The sequence below is a fragment of the Mesoplodon mirus genome, assembly GCF_964341445.2.
Source record: "Mesoplodon mirus genome assembly, chromosome: 17".
NCBI classification, from domain to species: Eukaryota; Metazoa; Chordata; class Mammalia; order Artiodactyla; family Ziphiidae; genus Mesoplodon; species Mesoplodon mirus.
This window is the reverse complement of record NC_138993.1, coordinates 12,623,863-12,637,043: the sequence shown is the minus strand read 5'-3', so window position 1 is coordinate 12,637,043 and position 13,181 is coordinate 12,623,863. Positions and strand designations below refer to the sequence as shown.

Sequence of the window (13,181 nt, the reverse complement as noted above, 5' to 3'; positions counted from 1 at the left end):
TATGGAATTGTGAAGAGCAAGTATGTATGCACAATTGTTTTGAAAATTATAAAGTGCTAGAAAATCTGTATCATCTGGTCATGTTTTTATATTATGTACCTCCAGTAAGGAAGTAAAGTTTTGGGCCTCAGAAACAGAAAAGACGGTAAGAAACTCCAGGAGGGGAAATCTCACTATAAATAAGTGCTATGTATATGGAAATAAAGATTCATTAGTAAAAATGTATTTCTTCCTATAAGCTGAAATAGAAAGCAAAGGAAAAAGCATATCCTGTCTACTGTTTTCAATCTGTAATAGGATTTCAGTTTGTAATAAGAAAAATATTTTTGAAAGGGTCATCTGTGCATGGTAAAAATTCAAGCAGTACAAAGGATTATTTTGATAAAAGATATTGTCTCCCAACCACTGAAGTTCCTATTCTTCTACCCCATGCTACCAGCACCCCAATTTTCCTTTGCAACTTCCAATTTTGTATATAAGCATGCATGTGCGTATAATTATATCTTTACATATAATTTTTGGTAACATTACTTATGACCCTTTGTATTTCCCTATTCATAACTAAGTAACTATAGTCCACTTATAATTTCTGGCCAATATCGTCATTGATGGACACCTCTTTTGAGGACCATCTTGTTGGTTGTCTCCTTTTTCTCCATAGTCATTTGGATTAACTACTCCTGAAGCAACACATCTATTTTATAGTTTTCTTTCTTTCCTTTTCCTTTTCTGATCGCTTTCTAGCAAGGCTTGGTAGTACTCTAGGGCTGCTGGTTGAGGAGCTGAAGCAAATCCCCCTGGGTTTCCTCCCTGAAGTGGGCCGTTCCTGAGTGATTTTCCTGCCATTAAATCCTACCGACTTGTTTATTCAATCCCTCCAAATCCCACTCTTCAAGTGGAAGCCTGGGAATGGTCTTAAAACCAAAGAGTTGAAGGAGCTTGAGTTACTGATATACCCGCCATTACAGAGTAGTGTAATAAAGGTCGGGGCAGTTGCTCATTCATTGTCATGAATACTGCTGGTTTCCTGGCTGAAGTACCTCGTGCTCTCTGATTCTTCCTACACTTGCTCTGCAATGTCATAGAAAACTACATTCCCTGTTGGCCTCATTTCTTCTCTGTTCAGCGAGAACTCTAGCTTCTATTCCTGAGAGTAAAGCATCCTAACTTCCGCCACTTATTCCACTAAATGCATCTGAGCTCAAGCTTGCAATTTATCTTTCCTCCTCTATGGCGGGTGGAGCCCTGAGATACACTGTCACCTGCGTGCAGACTGCCATTTCAGGCTCCTGGTTTCCAGGCCAAACCTTTAAGGCACAACTCATCAATCCCTTTACACACAGTATTACCGAGGCTATAGACCTGGCTGGATATAACAGAGACACCTTACTAGCCATGGCAGACACAAGAAATTCCATCTCTCTTTGATGTAGGAGTCCAAACACAGGAGGTCCCTAGTCCAAAACAGGTTAGGATAGTAGTTCTGCTCCCCAAGGCCATCCAAGGACACAGGTTCTTTTTCTCTTGTTCTGGCTTTCCCAGTGAATTACCTTCATTTGGTCTACAGATGATGTGCTGCTTTGTCCACATTCCACACAGCAGGATGGAGGAGGAGAAATGGGCTGCCTGTCTCCTGCTTCAGGGCACCGTCTGGAAGTTGCCCACATCTTCTCTGTACATAGCCCATTGGCTGTAACTTACATGGCACACCCAACTGCAAGGGCAGCTGAAAAATAGTCTTTAAAATTTTTTTTAACTGAAATAAAAAATATATACTGAAAAGTACAAAAATCATACACGCATAGCTTGCTGAACTTTCATGAACAGAACACACATGCATAACCAGCATCCAGGACAAAACAAGAGCATCACCAGAACCCCTGAAGCTTCCTCATGCCTCCTTCTAGGCTCTATCCCCACCCAAAGGGAAACCACTCCTCTGTGTTCTAAGAGTAATAGTTTCACCTGCTTCTGTACTTTATACAAATTGAATCATCCACACATCATTTGTGTGTGGATTCTTTCACATGACATTATGTGAGAATCGGCTGTATTGCTGGGTGGGTACATTCCCAACCAAAACTTCTATTATTATGAAAGAAGGAAAAAAGTTATCAGGGGACTATTAGCAGGCTACTAGCTACTAGCCATCTTTCTCACTGACTTCAATGTCTTTCTAATTTTGCCTTTTCCTACAGCCTCTTATCAACTCCCCCGCTCCATATTAGCAGATGACTTCTCTCTGCTCCTTTCCCCAAGTCTACAATAGCAGATGACTTTGCTGGAAAATGCAAGCTGTGAATGCCTTTACGTTATTACTGCAAATATACCATATCTACACTTACTATATCTCCTTTCCTCTAGACTCAAATCAACTAGCATCACATCACTTTGTCATGTGGTTAGAGCAGTCACAGGGCCTGCTCAAATTCAAGGGGGCAGAAAAATAAAATCTAGTTCTTAATGGGCCACATCACATAAGAGCATGTGGGATGGGAGACTTTGTTGTGGCCATCTTTGGAAAGTGCAGTCTACCACACCTACCTTGAAAGCTTTTGCAGTTATTTAAAACCATAGTAATCATGTACAGAACTGTGAGAAATAATAATAAATTGCTGTTTTCAAGCCACTAAATTTTGCGGTGATTTGTTACACAGAAACAACTATACAGTTAGGTGTATCAGTTACCTACTGTTTCAAGAATGCTGCATAACAAACCATCCCACAACTCTGTGGCTTACAATCATAACTATTCTTGCCCACAAGTCTACAGGTCAGCTGGGTGGTTCTGCCAGTCTGGACCAGATCAAATGCACCTGCAGTCAGCTGGCAGGCTGGCTGGGGCATAGCTAGTCTAGCACAGCCTCACTCACATATCTGGCTGTTTACTGGCTATTGGCTGGTACAACAGAGGTGACTGGGCCATGTGTCTCATTATCCTGCAGGCTGTGCTGGTCTGGGTTTGTTACCATGGCAGCTGTGTAGCATTCTAAACGGACTAGCCGAAGTGTTCAAAACCTTTGGAAGTCTGTCTACTCAGAGCTGCCATGTTATTATTTCCTCTGTATTCTATTGGCCAAAACAAGTCACAGGGCCAGCCCTCCAGATTTAAGGGGTAAATAAACTCAACCTCTCCATGGGAGGAACAGCAAAGTCACATGACAAGAGTCATAAATATATGCAGGGATAAAAAAGTTGGGGACACATTGCAATAAATCTACCCTAAATATATAAAAACCTTATTGTTTTCTATAATATATATTATGTATATAATATATATATATAAATAAATTCAATTCCTTTTCTTTTAATTCAGCTCTCACTGGCCTATTACTTTCCCTCCTTTTCTAATCCTCGTGTTCCATTTGAAGAAGGATAAGCTGGGGTTTTTTGTTTTCTTTTTACTACAAAAGTTAACTTATACTCTAGGGATTCAATAAAGCTCCCAACACCATAAGTAAGAAAACAAGCTAACAGTTAATAACAAATGGAAATGAATTCCTCCGCATCCGGTGCGGAGCAACTAAAGAATAGAATAAGTGACTCAGACAACTCAAAGGTCAATAACTGGACTTTAATGAATAATTCTGGTAAGAGCATTTTTGCACAGATATGCAGGTATAAAACATAAAAAATGAACATAAAGATTCCTTCTCTCCTTAAGTACATCTTAGAACAGCCATGACTAAGTTTAACTTGATATATATTTCAGAGCTTAAAACCCAAGAAACTAACAAATTTTTGCACAGTTTAACTTGAGGCACATGCATTTATTGTCCTAACACTGGAAATACTTTCTTGACATTTGATTTGATACTCTTATTGGTAAGCTTTGCCTTTTAAAAGTTTTCCTAGGAGAAAATACAAGAAAAAAGTATCTATCCAGATTACCCATCACTCTTTGAACATTACTTAGGAGTAACACAATCTTAAAATAGCTCAATTTTGAAAAACACTGACAAAATGCTGGAGTGTTATTCTTACATTCAGGATCTCTTTTTTAAAAAGAAATGAGTATAAAAAAGTAATTTTGTCCTGACATTGGTGGGATGAGGTACATTTGTACTGTTCACAAATTCAACACACAAGAGTGTCTGTTTTAAATGAGATCAACACTAATAGGTAACAAGAAGTAGAGAAGCCAACTTCAGGAGATGCACTCATTCCAGGGTACTTGGTTAATCCCTCTCGGGTTTTACCAGCACATCTCTGAAAGGAGATGCACATCCTAATCTCACAGCTATTTAACAATGATCACTTTCCTTATACAGAGAAAATATGCTTAACTCTTTGACAGCTCCAGTCTTAAGTGCAAAGAAAAGGTTATTACGAGAACCCAGTTCTAGGTGCCCCAACTACGTTTTATCATCACAAGTAGCTCTCAGTGTTTCTTAACAGGGGGATTATTGGCATTGCGTGTAACATAATGCTTAGTTGTGGAGGACCATTCCAGACACCTAGCATTCCTGTCCCATTCACTAAAAACCAGCAGTTTTCAAGGTCGCCGTGACAAGCAAAAACATACCCATCTGTTTCCAACTGCCCCTTGATGAGAATCACTGAGTTAGATGATTCAAGATTAATATCTATTAACTTCGTGACTTCCACAGAAAGCAACTGCTTCATTACCTTCAGTAACAATGACTGAAGAGAAACATTTTGTTTAAAAAAACCTTGTAATTAAATATTACTTTGGAAAGATAAGCTGATTTCTTCAAATCCACAGTGATCTGAAAGGATTAGATGCACAATGTGCAATACTTATTTGTCCCCAAATGCACACATACAGTCACAGGAAAATGACTGTTTACCTTCTACTGGCAAACCTTACCCCATTTATCTTTAGTATAAAAATATGTCCATCCACTACAATACGATAAAAAATGTGTAGGACTTCTTGATAAATTCGCTCACACTGATGTTCCTGGAAACTGCTGTTGTCTTTGCTCCAAAACTTGCTGATTTAATAGCTGTTGCTGTTTCTGTAAAAACTGCACCACTTCTGGACTTCTTAGTAATGACTTAAAAAGGAAAAATAAAAAATATATTTATTAATAGCATTATTTTTATGGGATTAGATCATATTCATGCTATAAAATTACTCTTCTGTATCCTTACACAAGATACAATATGCTTACGAAACGAAACATGCCTAAATTGAATTCACTTCTGCATCTGATGTACTGCAATTAAACTGCAAACTAATAATAATAAAATTTGATGTCATACATCAAATACTAAAACCTAAAACTCACGGGTGAAGCCTGATCTTATTGGTGATTTTGCACACAAAAGAAATGCTTTTATGATATGCCAGCATGTATATACCCTTTACGAAACATAAGAGCCAAGAACAGCACTGGATTACAGCAAGAAAAAAAAAAGGAAAGGAAAAGGCATACCATGTGAACATGGTTAAATGCCAGTTTAGAAACACATACATGTATGACTAGTACTGGAACCCAAGCTCCTCCCACTAGTTTACTAAGTCTTTCTGAGAAATTAAAAATGGTGTGTGTCTGTGTGTATAGGTATGTGTGTGTATATATAGGTATACATGTATAATAAAAGTAATATTAGCACATTACCAAAATTTCAGAAAAGAAATACAACTGCTCTGAAACAACCAAAACAGTTTTATACACTCACCATTTTTAAATATAGTTATACTCATATGACAAATATAATAGACTATGGCTAATTATGTTTTTATTAAAATATAAATTGATGAAGGTAAAAAAACCTTGAACCTAATAAAGTGAACAAGATAAACCAAATAAGGTGGAAACATTATCATTAAATACTGATTTTTAAAATTTAATATTACAGCATATTATATTTCCTATTTATTACTTTTCTTTAAAATTTATTTATAAAGACTGCCCAACCTTTATTAAGTAAATGTACTAAAGTCTACTTAGCTGTTATGAGACTGTTGGACATTGAGGTTGTTTAAACTACCATTTTACTGTTTGTGATAAATACATTTCTGGCAAATATCCTTATGCTTAATTTATCTATATTTAGGATTTGTTTCCTGAGAATGTCTTCACAGTAAGTATGATTTCTGAGTGAAGGGATGACCATTTTAAGGACTCCTGATACAGACCGCCCAGCTGCTTTCTAAAGTGCTGTACTAATACAAGATGCCATCAGCAGAATGAGTCCTTTCATGGAACCCTCAACATCACTGTGTGTTATCATTTAAATAATTTTCACTTATTGTACTGTTTATTGTGTGATTTTTACTGATATGAAATATCTTTCCATATCATATAAGGGAAGCATTCTGCTTTTTTCTGTTTATATTTTTTGCAATGTATTGAGGTCAAAATTTTTTCCTCACCTATCTGTTGATAAAAATGTCAACCATACCAACCACAGTCCTTTACATATTTGTTGCAAATGTTTTTCCTATATGTTATTTTCAAGTTTGCATTTTTATTTTTACCACCATTTTTAACTACAATATTCATTTTTATGTAGTGAAATTATATTTTCTTTGTAATTTTGTCTTTATGAGATTCCAACGTGTACTGGCAAGAGGCACAATTCTATTCTGATGACCAGTTTAACAAATTTTAAGATCTCAAAAGCTAAATAGTTCCATTTATAACAAACAACTTTTGTTAGATTTGTAACTACTTTACAAACAGATATTTACCAGTCTTTTCTGATTTAACACTTGTTCTAAAAGAGTAGGTCTTGCAGGTCGATCCCCAAAAGATCCTGTTCTCTGTTTAACAATGGAGAGTATATTATCTGCACTTTCCTGGGATCAAAGATAAAAATGCAAATAGGATTAAATGTTGATATAATAATCCATGATTAGAGGCATTTCAATGATGTAATGAACAGGTCTTTGCTTCTCTTCCTTCTCGCCCAGTTCCTGGGAGCCTTTGAGAAAGTCCCTCTTTAAGTCATTAGGCAAAGTGTTGGCAGTTAATTTTATGTAACATGCCTTACTCCCTCTCCCTCCAGGACTTCCAACCTGGGATCTTCTGTCTCCAGAAGGTCTCAAAAATCAATAATGGGGCAGGGTACGGGAAGGGGGCCTATTTTAATATTTGTGAGCGATTTTCAATATTACAAAAAAGTGCCAAGTGTAAACTGAACATCCTCCTCAGATAAAGCTATCCAGGCCAAACCAAAGTTTGCCTGCCTTTGAATACATGAACTCAAAGGCCATTCATGTAGTGCTAATGAAACACTCTTGATAGTTTTTTGCCCAACAAAACAACAACAAACAAATTAACAACAGCAAAAAAATGGGGAAGGGGAGTAAAATATTGCTCAAAGAAGCAACTGATACACAAAGATTTCAAACTTTGGAAGTCACCAGGAGAAAAATGACAAACTGGCTTTGAAAAGACTGGAAAGCACTGGTACAAGTAATCTCCTGCCACTGGTGTAGACAAAACAGGCAAGTCCTAAAATGACACCATACTCTTTGAGACATCATTCCTCAAACAAAATCAGCAGTGCTTACTACCAACTATGTATCCCCACTGACCTGATAAAATCTTAAATACAATTTTCCTGGCTAACAAAATGTTAGTTCACTGAAACATTCTGACTCTTATAAAACCGTGATACAATACTGACCACATCCAAAAATTCTGACCAAATATAAAGTCACATAAGCCATGCCACGTATGAATTCACTTATTCTGCTCTTCATTTTGGTTATTATTGAAGCTTTTTTTTTCTCTTGACCTTCTTTCTAATGTCCTCTGAGTTGTCTATTAAAATACTCCCTTTCTTTATCTCTTTCACTATGAGAAGTTTATCAATCTGATGTTAAAAAAAATGTTCAATCCCTTAACATTTTAAGCCTCACAATATAAAAAACTGTAAAAAGAGGAATCTAATACCCAGAGAAAACAAAAATAATTTTTTCCTTCCTCTCTCCCCATAGGATTAACTACTTATGGGGCTGTGCTTCTTTTTTTTTTTTTGCGGTACGCGGGCCTCTCACTCCTGTGGCCTCTCCCGCTGTGGAGCACAGGCTCCAGACGCGCAGACTCAGCGGCCATGACTCACGGGCCCAGCCGCTCCGCGGCATGTGGGATCCTCCCGGACCGGGGCACGAACCCGCGTCCCCTGCAACGGCAGGCGAACTCCCAACCACTGCGCCACCAGGGAAGCCCTGTGCTTCATTTTTATTGCACAAGAAATGGGATGCCGAAATTGATGGTGGAATACCCTGCATTCTCACAACCTCACACACAGCACTGTGTACATTCTGAATGTTAGTAACACAAAATCACAGAAGCTTGTAGTGAAAATAAACTTGCGTCATCTAGTTCAAACTTCTACAAGTGTTGGAATTCCCTTTTCAAAAATTTTCAACACTTTTTGTCCTAAGGAGTTACCAACTTTTGAGGCATCCTATTTGGTTTTGAATATCTAACATGTAGGGAGCGTTTACTTAGGTTGAGCTGAAACACATAACCCCTGTGATTTTCACCCATGAGTCCTAGTTACTTCAGAACTATGCAAAATAAGTCTACTGCTTCTTCCAAATGATAGCCTTTTAGATATCTAATGATAATGATCAATCCCACAGGTCAGTTCTTTCATCCCTGGTTCCTTTATGTGTCTCTCACACAGCATAATTTTTAGATACATCGACTAAATATTATACACATTTGTTTCTCATTTAACCTTGATTTGTGTAAGAAATACTGATTTTTAAATATCTTAATTTCTAATCTTGCTGCTCACAGTATGGCAGAAGACCCCATCACCACCTACCAGTCCTACTATAATCATCTCCTAAAACTTCTCTAAATCTATATAGGCTCTTGACTTTAATCCACCCCATCAGAGTAGGAGCCCCTGTTACTTCCTAACTAGGAAATTTCTTTTGAAGACTCCGAATTCAAAATCCATTGCCTGGCATTCAACATCATACAAAAATTGGCTTCAAACTCTTAAATTTATCTTTTGTGAATTTTCCACATAAATATCCTGCTTTAGCTAGAATGGTCCCCTTGCTGCCTTCCCAAAAGTGCCTTCTGTATTCCCACTTCCCTTCCTTTACTAAAATGTATTCTCTTTCTTTTCATCACCAAAATTCTAGGGAAGCAGTATAGTGTGTAGATAAGAATGAAGGCTCTAGAACCAGATTGCTTGGGTTTGAGTACCTGCTGGCTGCATGACCTAGGCCAAGTTACTTAACCTCTCTGTGCCTCAGTTCCACGTATGTAAAATATAGTACTTATCTCATTGCTGAAGGGTGTGAGGCTCCATTTACAGTTTAGCACAGTGCCTGCCACATTAAGAAACTTAGCTGATTAAGCACATACTATTAGCCGTCCTTTCTGGCTTATACTGAGTTGTATTTTCTTTGCGAAGCCTTTCTAGAATATCTCAGCCTACAATGATCTATCCTCTCCACTACTAAAGCACCACTGTACAGTTGGCCCTTAATGTATCCTGCCTGTCCCTGTTAGTAATTTTCTTTACACTCATTGCAACAAAGACTTACAGCTCTTGATTCCTCAGAACTGGTAAAGTGTCCCATACTGTAAGATGAATGGCTATTATTTGTTGCTTATAGCAATTAATTCTCTTCCCTAAGAAAATCCTGCAAATTATTTTAGAATAGGAAAATTATTAAGGTTCTTTTGGGGGGGTGGAGGGGGAGATTCGAATTCAGTATCTATTTGCCTTTTGTACATTTCCCTCAAACTGTAGATGTAAATGCTGGGCAATTAAAAAAAGAAAGTTGCTACAGGTAAAATACTTCCTTCTTGAAAAGAAGTATTATTATCTCCTCTCTCTGTAAAGAATTCTGAAGTGAATGGGTACGTTTGGGACAGAGGGACAAATGACTATTTCATTCTGTAGTAAGTGGCTTATTTACTGATAATTGGGATACTAAGAACAAAATCAACTGAGAACAGGACACTGAGAACACAGGAGTACTAAGAACAGAGAACTGAGAATAGGTTTAACTGAGAAAATAACACTAAGAACACTAAAAGCGTACTCTTAATAGGGGTACTGAGAACAGGGTACTAAGAATAAGTATACTAAGAAAAGGATACCGAGAATACGGTAGTGAAAACAGGAAGAGATTATCTTCTCCCAAGTACCAATTTCACGCAGGTTCCTAAGTCTCTTTGCCTGCTCCTCTAGTGATGAATGAGGTCAATCATTTACTCTCTGCCCTTCCAGCCCATATCCCAGATCTCCGAAACGACAGCTTTGCTGACATGTCACATCATTTTCATTGAGATTTATTCATCTCTCAAAAGGATGCACCAGAACCGTTCAGGCTTTGCATATGTTTGTATAAACTGTAGTTGAGGGCAAGCACTCATTAACTCTCAGCCACAAGTCCAGCCACAGCAACCTGGCCCATTTGGGAGGCGGTAGGCAGGCGCTGGAGATGCGGTCTGCGACCAGAGTGGGGTTTCTTTTTCCACCTCCCACTCCCCCAGACCCCAGCCGATACCTCAAGTTTGACATTTCCTGCGCTGCCAGCCTGGGCGGCCCCACCGCAGTTCAGGGCCTGGTCGCTTTTCTTCTTCTTGTACTTATCCTTGTACATCTTGTTGCGGTGTTTCTTGCACATCCACGGCTTGCGCTGCTTGGCCACCTGGCTCGTGGTCTCGCTGCAGCCCTCGTAGGTGCAGGTCTTGCTCATGCTGCCCCCGCCGCTGCCCCGTCTCCGGGCTCCACCGCTGCCGCCCTCTCCCCCAGAGTGGGTCTCCTCGTCCTCCAGATCCTCCAAACTAGCCGTGCTCTCGCCTCCCCCCGGGGGGTCCGAAGTGTCCAGCAGGTCTGTCTCGTCTTCCCCCGCCTCCTCCTCGCCATCCCCAGCCACTTCGCACAGGTACCGAACGGGCTTGCCCGCCCCTGCGCTGCCCCCCAGGGCCGGAACCTGCCGCAGGACGCCCTCGGCCGCAGCCTCGTCCGGTCCTCCACAGGGGCGCATCACCAGCAGGGTGAACTGCGAGGCCGCGGCTGGGACGGGGGCTGGAGGCCGGGCCTGGCCGGGGGCAGGGGCGGGGGCCCCGGGGCGGAGCGCACCGCTAGCGGCGCCCAGCCCCGCGCCCTCGGCGACAGCCTGCACCTCCGTGCTGCTGAGACCTGGCGGGGGTCCACGACCCCAACCCTTCAGCACCTGCCGGGCCCAACTGCACTTGGCAAACCAACGACCCGGCACCCGCGGGAGGAAAAGTAGCTGGCTCAGCGACGGCGCCCCGACTGCGCCTGCGCGGCTGCAGCCCGCGCTTGAGCGTCTCTACGTTCTGTCCCTTTCAGGGAACCCGGCGTCTCCGAGGGGAGGAGCTGAGCGGCCGCCGGAGGGTCTGACTGCGCATGTGCTGTGGGCTCTGGCGGGAGATGCTGCGCCGCGCGGTCACCGCCGGCGCCCGCCGGTTTGCTGAGCGCGCTTGAGGTCTTGAGGTGCTTGACGGGACAGCGCTTTTGCCTGGAACCTACTCTGCCTAAAACGTTTCAAAGCACTTTTGTACTGGAACTCCACGATGTAAATTCAGATTGTTCCTGAGCAATCTTATGTGGCGTCAGGACGCTCATTAAAATACTGCTGACTGAAAAGCTGACTGAAAAGCTGACTGAACAGGGAGATGTGATGCTGGGATGTGGCAGTGTCACAACCGGGCCCCAGTAGTTAGCAGTCAAGGAAGGCAGAGGCGGCCTATTTGAAAATGGTACCGTGGAGGAGTGGACCAGACCGGGGGCCAAGGAGTATTTGTGTGGAGAACTAAATGATTTACTCCTGAAACCTTTTTCTCTCTTGGAAACTTATTTGATTTTTAATATCAGCCTTTGCTGTGACCTCTAAGGTAAGTCTTTAACGTTTTCAGTAACTATAGTGAAAATGTGTGAAAAGGAATACTGAATGACAAATGTTAAAAAAAAAAACAAAAAAAAACCACACAATGATCTATCATTTCTACCAGTTGTCACACGATGGCTGGTTGCTGAATCTTGACTCAGCCAAGTCTCGGGACGGGTCGGATCCTGCCATGTTCTGAGCAAAACTGTCGGGTAGATGTGCTCTTTTCTTTTATTTCTTCCTCCTGCCCTGGTCACAGTTCCCATTCCACCTATTGGAAAGGAAAGCAATGGTTATCCAACAAATGACCAGTCCATTGACGTTAGTGTTTGGGTGTTGATGTGTGGGTCGGTCACCAGCTACATTTGAAGGAGAGGCACGGTGGAAGGGAGAAGGTTTGGAATTAGACCGACCTGGGTGGCACTGTGCTGTGTGACCAGGGCTACTTAGTGACTGCCTCTCTGAGCTTCAGTTTTCTCACTGGTAAAACGGGCAGTCTGTTGGTTGTGTGTAGAGCCAGTTGATGAGTGCCCACTGTTAAGATTTCACGAATTCGTTTAAAAATTAGATTCCATAAATTTACAGTTAAATTATGTTAGAAACAAAGGCTAAAAAACTTGAAACTCATCTCTTTCTAATTGTTTTATTCTTAGCTCTGCTGATAAGATTATTTATGTCTATTGTATCTGTATGTGGAAATACTGTTCAGTGGTATGATACTGCATATTTCTTCCCAACTCTGCATTCAGTGGTATGTTGGTAGCTTGAAACCAGCCATGGTGGGAATATTTACACCATGGAAATTGTCAAATGCTACAAAGCAGGGCTTGAATTATTGTTGGTTGTCTCCAGACTTAAGAAAGTAATAGTAAAAATGTTAATGAAGATTAAACTTAAAATGTTTCATGTCTGGGGCTGTCACAGTGTCAATACCCCCTCCCCCCAACTGAGGAAATATTCTTTCATTTTTTTTTTTTTTTTTTTGCGGTATGCGGGCCTCTCACTGTTGTGGCCTCTCCCGTTGCGGAGCACAGGCTCCGGATGCGCAGGCCCAGCGGCCATGGCTCACGGGCCCAGCCGCTCCGCGGTATATGGGATCCTCCCAGACCGGGGCACGAACCCGTATCCCCTGCATCGGCAGGCGGACTCTCAACCACTGCGCCACCAGGGAGGCCCTCTTTCATTTTTTGACAGCTATCATTTCAGCAAAAAAGTTGCTTACATCATTGAAAAACAAGTGAAGTTTTGGCATACACCTTCATTGTTTCACTTTTGTCCTTAATGTAAACAAAATCTCCACCAACATTCATGTCAGAACTACACTCTTGGTCAATAACGTGAACAACTTCCTTGCTGTATTAGAGAG

At 41.0% G+C, this 13,181-nt stretch overlaps 1 protein-coding gene across 1 annotated transcript; it reads right to left on the bottom strand.

Annotated features, from left to right (window-relative positions):
- Positions 1-3,843: 3,843 nt before the first annotated feature.
- RFXAP (regulatory factor X associated protein) lies at positions 3,844-11,230 on the bottom strand. Its single transcript, XM_082602038.1, has 3 exons — positions 10,466-11,230; positions 6,665-6,772; positions 3,844-5,021 (listed from the first exon to the last, which is right to left on the bottom strand). Exons 1-3 carry the CDS (start codon positions 10,946-10,948, stop codon positions 4,911-4,913), a joined length of 702 nt encoding a protein of 233 aa, XP_082458164.1. The 5' UTR covers positions 10,949-11,230; the 3' UTR covers positions 3,844-4,910.
- Positions 11,231-13,181: the final 1,951 nt, after the last annotated feature.

Excerpts from the sequence above, each read along its gene's own strand:
- RFXAP (XM_082602038.1), bottom strand. The coding sequence starts at position 10,948 with ATGCGCCCCTGTGGAGGACCGGACGAGGCTGCGGCCGAGGGCGTCCTG. Across the intron at positions 6,773-10,465 it reads CAGGAAATGTCAAACTTGAG|GAAAGTGCAGATAATATACT; the intron begins GTATCGGCTGGG and ends CTTTGATCCCAG. Across the intron at positions 5,022-6,664 it reads TGTTAAATCAGAAAAGACTG|TCATTACTAAGAAGTCCAGA; the intron begins GTAAATATCTGT and ends TTCCTTTTTAAG.